This window comes from Parasteatoda tepidariorum, chromosome 11 (assembly GCF_982258835.1).
Source record: "Parasteatoda tepidariorum strain Cologne lab strain chromosome 11, Ptep-v5.0, whole genome shotgun sequence".
Lineage (NCBI taxonomy): Eukaryota > Metazoa > Arthropoda > Arachnida > Araneae > Theridiidae > Parasteatoda > Parasteatoda tepidariorum.
In genome coordinates this window covers 59,602,995-59,618,005 of record NC_141765.1, presented here as the reverse complement: position 1 = coordinate 59,618,005, position 15,011 = coordinate 59,602,995, and the positions used below count along the sequence as shown (strand labels likewise).

General features: G+C 24.5%; 1 protein-coding gene across 8 annotated transcripts in view; it reads left to right on the top strand.

Moving 5' to 3' along the window:
- Positions 1–13,494, top strand: part of LOC107457161 (programmed cell death protein 6) — a 28,648-nt gene extending 15,154 nt beyond the window's left edge. For 2 of the 8 annotated variants that reach the window (XM_016075249.5, XM_071187235.2), the window contains exons 6-8: positions 3,989–4,098; positions 8,141–8,245; positions 12,930–13,494. In XM_016075249.5, coding sequence (XP_015930735.1) covers positions 3,989–4,098; positions 8,141–8,245 — 215 coding nt within the window. In that variant the 3' untranslated portion in view covers positions 12,930–13,494. The remainder of the gene's footprint in view (positions 1–3,988; positions 4,099–8,140; positions 8,246–12,929) is intronic. The other 6 variants (XM_016075244.5, XM_016075246.5, XM_016075247.5 and 3 more) reach the window with 3 other exon arrangements.
- The last annotated feature ends 1,517 nt before the right edge of the window (positions 13,495–15,011 follow it).

Here is a 15,011-nt window from a genome sequence, read left to right as displayed (position 1 = left end):
AAGTTGATGTATAATGCTTCAGAAAAACTTGCCACCAACATTTCACCCAATAAAATATCAGTATATCTGCTAATAGTTAATTGAAAAATTTTTGCTACTTTTTATATCTTACTAATCACATGAATGTAAAATGCATTCAATAATATTTATATAAATTGAATAATTTCAATAAAAAAAATTGAAAGCAAAATGCTGTGTAAAAAAAGTCATGAAAATTTGTTTTGAGGTCATGAGTTTTTTTTTCTTCGTACCTGGTAACAAATCTAACAGCCTTTATTATTTATAGAGCACTGAAAGGCCAATAAAAACTGTTTTTTTTAAATACTTTTTGGAGAATGGGCCCAACAGTAGATAACAATAGCGATACTGTTTGAATAATTTAAATGTTATATTATTCAAATATTACATGTTTTTTGCTTTGTTGATTAGTTATTAGTTGTTTATCTCTAAATTAAATGAATAATTTTGGATTTTGTTTTTATCTGTAAGTTTCTTTATTTTTTCAAAAAAGCAGAAATGTTCTGGAAATCTATCATTTGCTTTAGACTTGTAAATGAATCATTAGAAAGAAAAGAAATATTTTTGATGTTATTGAATTACTAGTTTTTCCAGTAATGTGCATTTCTTTATCAGGTTTCATTATTATATAGTAGTAAATTTTAAGGTTATTTAATATGCATGAAAGTTAAAAAAATTTAGGAATGATGTATTGAAATAAATTCGAACTATTCTTTGTAAGTTTCTTCTTGTCATATTTGAAACAGTTGTTAATTTATGGAGGTTCGAATATGCATGAATGTAATTTTTTTTTGTTGTATTCTAAGAAAATTGTTCAGTAGCTAATTATCTAAAAGTTCAAACATTATGTGTTTAAAAGGGACAGTTTAAATTATTTTAGTAAAACACTTCATGATACTTCCATATTGGTATGCTTGACCAACTTTTTTTTTCATTATTTCATTAAAAAAAAATCCATATTCCATTTCTGATTTTGTCTGTAAAAATGACCTACCCTCTATCATTTATATTTAGAGTTTGACTTTTATGTTTCAAAAATGTTTTATTGGTAGTTAGTGATAAACAAGTCTAAAAACAAACTGAATTCATATTTTTGCTTGAATCTGTGTTATACATTCAATACCATCTTTAACCGCCTTTGGACATGGGAGGTAAATATAAACCTAAATGTTATTGGTTGTTATAACATGAGTGTACAGTGTGCAAAAAGGATAAAAAAGAATCACCCTGAATAACTTAAAATCTAATGATTGGATCTTTCTATACTAGAACTCAATTGTAATGGTTTGAAAGAGTAACATCAGAAAAGCTAATAATGTAAGGCAGAGTGAAAGTCTGGGAAATAGGGTCCCACTAGTTTGGTGAGGAGAACAGCCCAAAGTTTGCGAATCTCTGAAATTTTTTAAGCATATCTCTGGAATTTTTTATACAAATCAAAAGATTTTGGCACAGAATTATAAAATTTTTGTACAAAGATGCAAATACGACTTCTTTATATGATTATAAATTCGATATAATATGCAACTTCTTCTATCCGATTTAATATATTTGATTTAATATGATTCGATTTAATATGCAACTTCTTTAAAATTTGATTTCACAGAGACTATTCGACTGATTTAATTCAAATTCTTTATTTTCCTTTATGAAATTCATTCTTTGAAATGTTATAAGCATTTGCATACCATGTGATACCAAATTTTTCTACTATTATTAAATAAAATAATAATAATAAAATAATAATTATTAAAAATTATTTTTTTCAATGAATTATCTTTGGATAAACAAATTTTATAATTGCGTGCAAAAATTTTCTGATTGACTTATAAAATTCCCAATATTTGTAGAAATATGCAAAAAGTAAAATTAACTTTAAGGGGTTGAATGATGAATAATGGTGTTATTGTTAATATGATTAATGTTATCACAAAATTGTCTTTTGTTATTTTTCATGAAATTGAAATTTTGCTTCCCATAAATATGTAATTAATGCCTAAATATCTAGATTTTAAATAAATATCTTTTCTTTTTTGGAGAAAATTTCTATTGTCCTTATAGTTATAATTTATTTATTTATTCATTTTTTACTTTAAAATATCTTTTCAATTATCTCACTAAAATCTATCCAAACAAATTTTCCTTGATTATTTAAAATAAAATTTTTACTGATGTTTTCAGTTATCGAAAAGTTATGAAATGTTTGACAAGTTGTCGGTCTTTTATTTCCAGTTATAACAGTACATAATAAACAGTAAATTGTTTTTAATTTTTTTTTCCAAAGCGAGATTTATTTTCTTTGATGCAAATTATCCGATTTAATAATTTCAAAGTTTCTTTGCATTTTTCTGTAATAAAAAAAAATAATCAAGAAATTAAAATTAAAATAGAAATGGCCACATTCAAATATTCCCTCTGTTTACTTTTACTTCATTTGTTAGTCATGTTTATTTATCAAAGTAAAAAAAAAAATACTTGCCCATAGTAAAGTTTTCCTAGCTACGGCTGAAGATAAAGTTCAATGGGTTTGTTATCCTTTAAAACTTTATGCATTTAGTGAAAAAGTTTTCTCAAAAAGCTAATAATTCAGTTAAAATAAATAATTTTGTCACTTGGTATTCCTTATTTAGCTAAAATATTATTTATTGCATTCCTAAATCTAAAGTAGCAAGACTGGATTTTGAAATTTTTATTAACTTATAGACTATTATACAAAAGCTTAACCGGTTTTGCATTGGGTACTCCTGAGAGTAGTAAGTCATATTTTCCTCAATACTGCATTCAGAGTACCTCAATACTGCATTCAGAGTACTCAATTGGAAGAGCCACAGAGCAAAAATTTTTCTGTCAGCTTACAACTAGGATATTAGGTGTCTATTGGGTATAGAACCAAATATTTGTTCATTTTTAATAAAAAAATCTTTTTAACTATTTAAACCTGAGCAATCTTTCAGTAATCTTGAACTTTTCATAGACACAATTTAATATGTGTTAATTTATGCTTAAATGTGTACTTAGCAAATTAATATACAAAGAGACCATGATGAAAAGCATGCTTAAAATAGTTTGAAGTAGTTTTATAAATGGAGACATGAGGCAAATTCTTAAGACATTTAAATAATCATTTTGTGCTCTAAAAATAACACCCTTTTGTGGGAAAATAAATTTTCTTTCTCTTCACTTTTTTAAAAAAAAATTCCGTATGTAATAGTATTACTAAAAAGTAAATAATTTCAAGAAAATTTGAAACTGAGATATATAAAACCCTAATAAGGCCAATCGTAACATGCGTATCAGAATATCCAATAGAAATGAAAATATATTAAGAAATTTTGAAAGTTGAATAACTGGAAGAATTTAAGGAGCTATTAATGATTTCACAAGAAGAAAAAGATGCAACTATGAAATAGAAAAATGAATTACAGATAAAGAAAAAAGATTCATCAAAACTAAAAGAATATAGTGGATATGATATATAGAAAGTATGAAGGAAACAGACATGTCTAAGAAAATCATGAAGGAAAAATTATATAATAACAAGAAAAAGGAAGCTAAAATGGTGAGATCAGGTTGGGGAAATGAAATGAAAATAAGAAAAAAATGAAAATAAGAAACTGGAAAATAAATCTTGGGAAATTTTCTTGTAGAGAAAGCAGAAGCCCACCAGGGGCTGGAGAGCTGGGTAAGAAGAAGTTGTAACAAAAGAAGTGAAAAAAATTCTTATTTATAAACTATTTTTAAATTTCATTTTATTTTATTACTGATTGAACATTCACTTTGATAAGTATCATTAATATTGATTAAAATACTTAATTTACAGCACAGATAGTTAAATACTTAAAATATTTTTTAATACCTAGAAGGATATTTTGTATCTAATGTTTATGTTTAATTACCATGTTTTCAATGTGTATTAAAATATTATTTATGATAAATTAAAAATTCCTTTTTAGATTTATAATTTTATTTTTAGGCTTTAGGCTGTCAGATACTTTTTATGATCTTCTGATACAAAAGTTTGACAGAGCTAGTGCAAGTTCTATCACATTCGATGACTACATTCAAGCATGCGTTACATTACAAGTCAGTATCTATTTATGATTTTATTTTATTGTGAATGTTGGTCTCAATCATGACTAAGTGTTTGGGTGTCTGGCATTTTATAATTTATTTTAAAAGTAGTTTTGTATCATCTGTTTCTTTGTTTTTGAGATTATGCTCCCATGGTTTGTAGTTATAATGGCTTGCCTCATTTTTTGTCTGTCTATGGAACATCCTATTTTCTATGAAAACTATTTCTTGTTATTAAATTTTTATTGTGTTGAATTCAAGGGTGATATGGATATTTATTATTATTAACAAATGAAGTAGCAAATCTTGTGGAGTAGAGTTTTGTAGTTTAAATTATAGATTCATCTCTTTCGTCAGATTTTAAAAATTAGCGATACAATGCAGTAATCTTATCATAGAATTTTTTAATCTTCAATTGAAGGTAACTTCCTTAAATAATTTTTGTACAAAAATGTTAAGCAGTATATTTACTATGTTTTCGTCTCAAGATTATTAAGACCCTACTAAAAAAATTAAGGAAATTGAGTTTGGTTATGATTTTCAATTAAGTGTTGATATTAGTAAGTATTAACTGATTGATTCTGGTAATTTTTATTAATGAGGCAGTAATGTAAAAATTTCTATATAAAATCTCAAACCATTATGAGTTCTTCAACGCTTCTTTAATTAAATTATGCAAGAAACTGTTAAAACTTTCTGTCCTGAACAGATAATTTTAATATAAATAGTAAAATAAAATAATAATAAAATAAAATTAATAAAATAATTTTAATCAAATAATTGCATCATATTTTTAATCCAATCAAAGAATGAAACTGATTTAAGCAAATTAAGAAAAAGACAAGTAAGGAGAATAACATTTAAAATAATAATAAGTCAAAACGGAAAACCGCTAGAAGCAGCTAAACCCAAATTTGTCTTATTTAAACAATTTAGAAAGTTAACTTTCTAAATCATATTTTTATTATTCTTTTGCAATAAAAGTTTCCTTTACTATACTTATGTGGAGCCAATGATCCTGTTTTTAGTTTTTCGTTTGAAATTTTTGAAAATAGTTTAGCGTGTGTCTACTGTTCCAAAAAATGGCATGATTTTTGTTCTGATTTTTTTTCGTTTTGAAAAACGTCTTAATTTTTTCTTTGACCCACTGCAAAATTGCAAAACTAAGGAGCTGAGAAATAATATTGTACATTCATTATATGAGTTTGCATTTCACCTCCTCAAATTACATTACATTTTTCAAGTAAACAATATGCATAGAAAATTTATTAATCTTATTGTTAAAAACACATTTATTGTTGCATTTTTCAAAAAATAAGTACAATGTAAGAAATTTTTTTTTTTTACAATAGTAAAACTCTTTAAGAGAAAAGTAATGAATGTATTTTTTATCATTAAAACACGCTTTCATAATAATTTAAATTTATATAGTTTCTAGTAAGAAAAATCATTCTAAAAATCTATATTGACCAGGGATATATTTATTTACATCTGTATTCAATTTGTGTATTTTTCTTTTAAGAGGAAACATTTACTATTAAATATTTTGGATTAAAAGAATTTTTAATAAAAAATTTTAGATTAATATTTTAATGTTAAATTTTGGCTCATACGTGTAGTTAAGCAAATGGTCAGCTTTTTCTATTTGCTAAATTTTAGCTGCTTGATACATAAAATTTATATTCAATAAAAACCACTTGCCATTTTTGAAATAAAATTAAGCCCAAAAAAGTAATTAAATATCTCCAAATGGCCATTTTTTTGGATGATTTGTTGGGGTTAAATTTGCTTTCTATATTTATTTGCTTGTAATATTTTTAAAGGTCCTGTTTCAAACAGGTCACCTTTCCATTTCTAGAGTATCATTAACCATATAAATGTGTTATAGTAAGTGTCATTAACTATATAATATATATTATAAATCCATAACTCTGTAAAAAATTCTTCCTGTTACAAAATTCTTATACAATGCTGTTTTTGCAGTAATACTATTATTTGCCTCTTTTTTTTGTAGCTTGCTAATTGCAATGAGGCCAAATTTTTTCCTTTCTTAGTCTTTTATTAAAAATAAAATGAATTAGAATTTCATGTATGCTCAAAAGGTTTTTGTTTTTGAGTTGCTCTAACGTATGTAAATAGCACAAAAATAATTAGTTTTTTATATTAGTGATAATTTCATATATTTTACTATTCAAATAGATGAACTTAAGAATTTTAATTTATTTTGAACATTAAGCTCTTTTTTTTAAACAATTTTGCACCATAAGCAGACATTGCACTACTACAGTTCAACTTGAATTCTGTAAAATAGTTCTCACTATGTTTTCTTTATATTGATTTTAAAAGAAAATGGTTCAAAATTTAAAAAAATCTTCTTGGCTTTTTTTTTTTTGCATATGCATTTCTGTGATTTGTTGTAATTTTTTTGATTAATTTAAAAATACAGGGATACAAGGATTTCATTATAAGGCTGACACTTTTTGTAGTGTCTTTACTATGAAGCTTCAATGCTAAAGAAACTAAATTCAGTAGCTTTGCATTTCAAATCATGAGAAATGCACTCTATTAATAAAAAATATCAAGTTTAAAAAATATTCTATAAAAATTAGGACAATAGATAAGTTTATTTAATGTACTTAGTCATTAAAGTATTTTTCCTAACATATAATATTAGTTAACCTATAGTTTTTCCCTTTAATATCAGAAATCATTAATCATTATTTTAATTTAATTATTAAGTTTAAGAACATTTTAATTTATTTTTAGATTTCTTTCTTTCTAGTATAACAAATTTGATAGCCTTATAAGAGAAACACACTTCTGTAAAATTCCTGTGGAAATAAAACCAATCTAAAAAAAAATTTGAAATCATAAAATAGGATAAAAAGTAGACGGAACTGCAGCCACAGGGTATAGATATGACCCTTTAAAGTTCGGGTTTTTAATTTTGAAGTAAAAAAAAAGGTTAAGAAGATGTGCAAATTGTGCAGTTAAGGCAAAATGGTTAAGACATCTGACTGGTTGTTGAGAGACTGCCGGTTCTGTCTCAGCTGATTACAGATTTTAATTTTAATTTCTTATGAATCCTAAAAACTTATGATTTTTGTTCATTTGTTTTAAGAAAGTATTTTAAAGTAACAAATTATTTGTTTTAGTGTGAAATCTTTAATTTTTTAAATTTAGAAATGTTTACTTTTATCTTGTGAATAGAAATACTTCATTTTTTTCCTCCAAAATTTGTCTTTTAATTGTAATTTTTTTCTGAAATTTTTTTCTATAAAATATAATAGTTAAAATAATTAAGCTTCTGAATAATAATAATTTTTTTCTTGTGATTAAAATTAGTAAAAATTAAGAAAACACATTTATAAATTTTATAAAATCCTGTAATATTTTTTTTAAAGAGAGCAAAGCTTTATTTTCATTTAAAAATAAATAAATAATTAGAGTGAAAATTATTATCAAAGGGAAATTAGAAAAAAATTTGAAAAATCTTTTCAATCTTTTGAAGTAATTTTTTATTATAATTTCAGTAGAATCAATTTCTTAATAACTATTATGTTTAAAAAATTATTTAGCTAATGAAAATAACACTATTTAAAATCAATTGATACATTTTTAAATAGTTACTAATTTTTAATGAGTAATTTTTTTAATATCTGTACTTTAAATGGACTAATACATTTTTCATCATTAAGAAATATAAATTTTAAACCATCATTAGCTGGGATAGAACAAACCTCTCAACGATGAATAGGATATCTTAACCATTTAGCTACAAATAAACATCCTTTATAATTTTTTTTAAAACTTTTATATTAAGTGAATTTTAACTTTGAGAGGTCATATCCTTACCTGAGGGGCAGAGTTGAGGCAAATTTTTACCTTATTTTATGCTTACGACCATGCTCTTTAATTTAAGCTTGATTTCATTTCAATAGTAATCTTACAGATGTTGCAATAGAATAGATGTGCAAACAGTGTCAATTTAATTACACTTATTCTACAATTGAGAAAAGATTGCATAATTTATAGAATGAGTTTTGTTTTCCAGTCTTTGACTGCTGCATTTCGTGCACATGATACAGACATGACTGGTGTGATTAGAATCTCGTATGAAGAGTTTTTAATTATGGTTGTGAAGACCATGTTTCAGTAAGTATGTGACATTTGTTGATATAGACTAACATACTAACATTTGTTTTATTTAATTTCATATTATATATTCTTTGCATGTTAACATACTAAATTATTTGAAATAATAATGTGAAGGAACCAAGGTTAGTTAGTTCACTTTTTATTTATTTTTAATTTCATTAAAAAATTATGCATGTACTTTTATTTTTCTCTGCAAGATAAATTGCACTTTTCTCACCATTCATGATTTTCTTTTGTTCTGTTGGACAGTTTTATAAATTATCATTTAAAAAAAGAAAAATTAAAAAAACTTGAACTAGGGTTATAATGTATTCCAAGGCTGGGGTACCTTGTTCTACCTCATAAGGCCCTTTAGATCATGTAACAAAAGTATTATCTGGAAGAATTTTGAAGAATAATTGTTATGAAATAGAGTAATTGCATTATTAAATATCTATTGACCATTAAAATAAGACTTCAATTATTAAAAAAATGAAAGATAATCATCCTTGCGGCACACAATTATTTATTCAATTTTATTAAAATCTGATATTTGGCTTTTATATTAATTGATTTTGCATAATAAAATGTGACCTGATAGTTTAATATAATTTATAGAAAATAAAAGTTATTAAAGTGTGTATCAAACAATGACTGTGTAATGAAAAGTTTGATATTTCTTGAATGGGGTTCAGACAAAATAAGAATCTTCATTCACTATCATTATTTGTTCGATATGAAAAATGTTTTTATAACTATTACATTACACGAATTTAATTTGATACAGAACATTAGTACACAATATTGACTATTTAGTTTCCTCCTCTTTCTTACAGAAGAAAACTAATTTTCGTTATTTTTTCCATAATTTATTATTGCATTGTTTATATTATTGTTCGTGATCACATATTTTTGTAGAAATTTATTCAAAACAAAAACTAATCATATCTGATTTAAAGAATTTTCTTGTTTTGAAATCAAAATGATTTTTTGGAAAGACATTTTTAATTTTTTTTAAAATTGAATAATTTTAATTCGTAGAAAACTTTATGACAGCCAGTCTTTATTTTTATTAATTTTGATTTAATATTTTTACTGTAAACAAAGAAGTTTTAATCAAATGATAGGAATTAAATTAATGTTGATGATAATTAAATTAAAAATTAAATATGAAATCATATTTTCTGTCAATAAACAAACTTTTTTGGATTTATTTTTACTCTCCAAGATAGGGAGCTACAATCTTGAGGATATAGTCACAATAAGAGCCATAATATTCTATATGAAAATTTATGCCTAATAATGTTAGTTTTACTCCTTTCACTTTTTCCCTCAATTCTGGAATTTAATGTGTGAAATAAAAGTGTACAGTGCACAAAATAAAACACGGACCACCCTTAATAACTTTTTTTGTAATGGTGGGATCTGCATTTTCTAGGTCTCATTCTTAATGATTTGAGGGGGTGACCTCAAATATGTTAATTAGTTAGTGCAGACAATATTTTAAGTTACAAATTTGGATACAAAAACGTACTTTCTCTGAATGAACATATCTATTTTTTGTTGGATTCAGATTTCTGACCCCCAAGGTATTGGGGGGTAGTTTCATTCTGTGATATATGGTCCCAATAGTTTGGTCAGAAGAATGGTTCAAAGTTTTTACTCTTTAATGTTAATTTTACTTTTTGGGTATTTTGCCGGATTTCTAGAAATTTTTACGCGATTTGAGAAATTTTTGCTCCTGAATATAAAATTTGTTTATATAAAGATAAATCCATGGAAAAATTAGCGTTTAATAAATATTTATTATTTTTTATTATGACCGGGATAGCCTGGTTGGCAGGGTGCTGGACTCACGTTTGTGAGAACGGGAGTTCGAATCCAGCTTGCTAAAGACTCCCCTTGTAGTGCCTGGTGCATGTTAAATCTGTCAGGTCACAAAGTCCTCCATGTTCCCATAACAAATTATACCTTTTGGGGTACTGAATTGGAAATTCATCATTCTCTGGATCAGGTCAAAATTGCGATCTGTGGATGAATGAATAGATGTATGAATAAGTCCGCCCTACAAACGGGTGTAATGTATGGGTGTGGCAGAAGTCATATTCTTGGCCCTTGCTTTAATGACTTACGACAACAAAATTTTTTATTATTTTAAATAATAGTTGAAAAATTTTTGAATTGTAAGATATACAATTTTTTTTACATAATTTTAAAGTATATTAATTTATGTGGCAAAATGCAAAATTTGAGTAAAATTGGTCAAATGGTTCCTTAGGAATTTTTAAAATACGACTTTTTTGAAATTTGATTTCTCAGAAACCATTCATACAAATTTTGCATTTTGCCTTGTAAAATAATATTTAAAATAATGTAAAAAATTGTGTGCCTTACAATTTAAAAAATTTTGGACTAATATTAAATAAAATAATAACAAATAATAAATATTTATTAAAAGTTAAATTTTGCGTTATATTATCTTTGGATAAGCAAATTTTATAATTGTGTGCAAAAATGTTTTATTTCACTTAAAAATTTCTTGAGATATGGCGGAATATGCAAAAAGTTAAATTAACATTAAGGGTACCAAACTTTGAACAACTCTTCTGACCAAGCTATTGGAACCATGTATCCCAGAATGCGGCTACTCCCAATGTTTTTGGAGTTAGAAATAGGAACCCATCTAAGAAAAGGTATGTTTATTCAGAGAAAGTACATATTTGTGTTTGATTTTGTAACTTAAAGCATTGTCTACACTAATTAATTAACATATTTGAGTTTATTCCCTCGAATCATTAAGAATAAATCCTAGAATGTTAAGATTCAATCATTACATCAAAAGTTATTAAGGGTGATTCTTTTTTTATTTTGAGCACTGTACATATAAGAAACTTGCCTTACCAAAAAAGGATTACAGGCAAAAAAATAGTTATTATATTTTTTTGATTTAATAATATTTAAGTAAATTTCATTTTTATGATGAAAATTTTAAATCTATTTGAGAAATATAACATCAAATATTGAGAAATATAGCATAAAATATATTTGACAAAATCCAGTATATAGTTTGGAATTGGTCAGATAGTTTTTGAGAAATTTAAATTAAAAAATTATAATTTTTAAATATTAAATTTTATCAATTAAATTTACATTTTTTAAAGATATCTAAACATTGGTTTATATATATTCTTTCAATTGAAATATTTTACTTTTCCTCTTAAAATACTTCATCATAATTTTTTGTAATTAAAAAAATGAAGAAATTATAAATAACTATTAAAATACTTTTTTGATAAAATAGTCTTTATATAAGGTATTTTTTAAATGGTTACATTTAATTTAAAAGAGTCTGCAAAAAAAAAAAAAAAAAAAAAAATGGAGCATTAAACTTTGAACTATTTTCCTGACCATATTTCCTGACGAGATTTTAGATTTCCCTGAAAAAACAAAAATCGGAACACACACAAAAAAAAATATGTATGTGCTTAAATTATCTTCTGCACTGATTAATTAGAATATTTAAGGTTTGCCTTTCTTGCTGTTAGTATGCAAAATTCTCATAATTTAATAGTATATTTAGGGTGTTCCATTTTTTTAAGAATTTACATTTAAGAAAATGATCTAAAAAATATTTCTCTGATTCTCAAGCACTCTCTGGCATTCTTTTGATTTCATGTGTCTCAAATAGTATTCACTATAAACCTTTTTTTTTTTTTTTGGATAAAGGAAAGCACCTTTAAAAATGTCTTTAAATTAATATGTGACTTTTAAATTTTTTAATTTCACAGTATTTGTAATCTGAAGTAATTTATGAATTTCATTGGACAAAAATGATATTACTTAACAAAAGTTCAATCTATCAGAAGTCTGGCTTAAAATATTGACGACTATCTTTTAACAGTGGTTTTCTAGATGCATGTAATTTAATGTTATTTTTATTTCGCTTGGTATCATCAAAATAGTATTTGAGGAAGGGATTCTATACTATATGTTTCTTCTTATATCATGAGATTAACTCATCATTAAAAAAATTAGTTTTCAATTCCAAACTAAGTTTTTACCTGTTGTTAAGACATCTTCAGCAAAAAAAAAAAAAAAAAAAAAAAAAAAAAAAAAAAAAAAAAAATGTGCACAAGTTTTATTAGCTAATAATTAGAATTCAGTGCCTTTGAATTGAATGAGTTGAATTTGATTGCCCACACCACATTAAATCCCTAAATTTTCAAATTTTACTGTGCAGAGTTCAGACTACAACACAATTTTATTCATTCTTTACAGTTGGGTTTTTTTTGTGCACAGATTGCTTGAAAAAAAGACAAGAAATTGTTACAGATAGTTAAAATTTATTTTTATTTATTTTTGTCTTTAAAAAAAATTTATTTTAGCTTTAATAAAATATAAAATCCTATTAAAGAAATTAAAAATTGAATAATCAAGAAAAGTTATGGTGAAATTGCCGAGAAAAGAGCCAGGACCTTATTAAAAATTAAATTTTAGTAATATTATAATTATCATTCTTTGAGTTATAGCTGACTGATTGTATGACTGTTATATTCATCAAGCTGGAGTCCTGTTCCATGTTATTATGTTAAACTATTTTAAGCACATTGCCTTTATTTCTAAGTCAAATAACTAAAAGTTAAGAGCACCTTGAGATTATGAAATTGATATTTAAATTTTTTTGTAATTATTTATTTTTTTTCCAGTAGAAAGTGAAATATATTAATGCTTCATATCATTCAACTATGAACTCTGGAAAAGCCAAACTGCTATTACTAGTACATTCTTCATTTTGAATAAATATTTTGCTATGTCTTCAGCTTAATTCACTTCAGTTGATGTGGAGTGATTGATTCATTTAATCTTTAAATTTCATGATATACATTGTTGCTTATACTTTTGCAAAATTTTTATTACTTGACTGAGAATAAATGTTTTTTATTATTATTTCTGAAACTTCTTTTGTTAAATTGCATAATTTTTATTTTGTATATGTTAAATCACAATTGTTTCTTATACTGTGATTTTTAAATTGTGTGCTTCATTAAAAATCCTTTTGCTATGGTTAGAAATATCATAACCTTTTGATGCAATGTTTTTAAAAAATTAGTAATATTTATTTTCTTATGTCTTATATTACTATTACGATATTGTATATATTTTTTGCTATTATAAAGCCTTACCAGATAATCTCATAATTTGATATAGTTATTATAAAATCTTTGTTAAATGGCATTGTTGCTAATAAAGATATCTCCTTTTTTTTTTAAATGTTTTGTTTCCTTATTTTGTTTTTAAAAAATATTAAATTTCAATTATTTTTAGAAATGATTGTCTATTAACAATTTGTCTTTATGTTATTCATTATTAAAAAAAGCATGTAACTTTTTATACTATTATACCAGCTGTATCAATATTTTTTTCTTTAACTTAAAAGTTATTGGAATTATTAAAAATCATGCATTCACACTTACAAAATATTTTTAATTTTGAACTGAAACTAGGGTATTCCAATTAGGAACAGAAATTCATTTAGAAAATAATTTGCGAATAATTAGCATTGAAAGAAATAAAAATTAAATTTTCCCTTTTTGGTGAAGTTTTGAATAAATAAAAAAATATTTAGTGAATATTTTAATTGATACCTTATTTAAGAAATAAATGGTGTGTATATGTACCATTGATTAAATCAGTGAACTAATCATATTTTTGAATTCTTAATTTTTTGTGACATTTATTATTATTATTTATTTAAATTTCATTTACAAAACTCTCAATTTAAATCCATTATAAAAACATATGATTAATCTCAAGTGGAAAAATTACACATTTTCCGAAAGTTGAATTTGTCAATAACTGTGAAAGTTAAAAAACTGGTAGTTTGAAAATTTTTCTACAGAAAGTATTTACGCCAATTGAATTACTAATATTTTATGGATGTTTTCAGAACCCTTAAAAAAGCAGAAAAAATAAGTGAAAAATGTATGTCAGGGCTATTAAAAATATTTATTGAAATGGTGCATTTACATACCTTTGGGGGGAAAACAGTTTAAAAATTTATTCATGTTTACATGAGGCATTTTGTTGTTCAAAATAATTTTTTAGCAATTAGTTTTTTTAATTTCAATTTCGTTTTTCTCAATAGTGGATATTTAATAAAAAAATTCTAGGAATATGTGTTTTAAAATGTCTGCAATTTTTTTAAGCATTTAGTACTCTTTTATTTCTTCTAAAATATAAAGTACATTGAAAATTACATAGAAAATATGTTCCATTAAAATAACATCAATGTTTCATGAGTGTACATTTGCATTTGAAGCCGTAGCTTAGGTGATAAATTACATTCCAAAATTTTTTCCTGTATGATTTTGTAATGAATTCATGTATGGTTAGTGATGAAAAGGGTTCCATTGGAATATCTTAAAAACTAGAAAAGTTTCAAACAATTTTCTAACTTTTTTTGTTGTTGTAAATTTTGAAAGAAAGCTTTGAATAAAGAGTTTCCACAAATTTCATTTTGTATCATAAGACAAAATTTAATAACAAATGATAATGCTGTATATTAATAATCATCCATAGACCAAAATATGATGGTGTAAAGACAGAAAATCACTGCAAAATTATGAAGAAAAAAATTTAAAATGTTTTCTGCATATGAATGATTGTATGAAAGAACTATTTTAAATGCTCACATCTAAGCTGAACATCGTCCTCAAGAAACTAAAAAACTGGTAACAAAATTTCTATATGAATATTTAAAAACTAATTGCTTTGTCTTGAAAATCCAA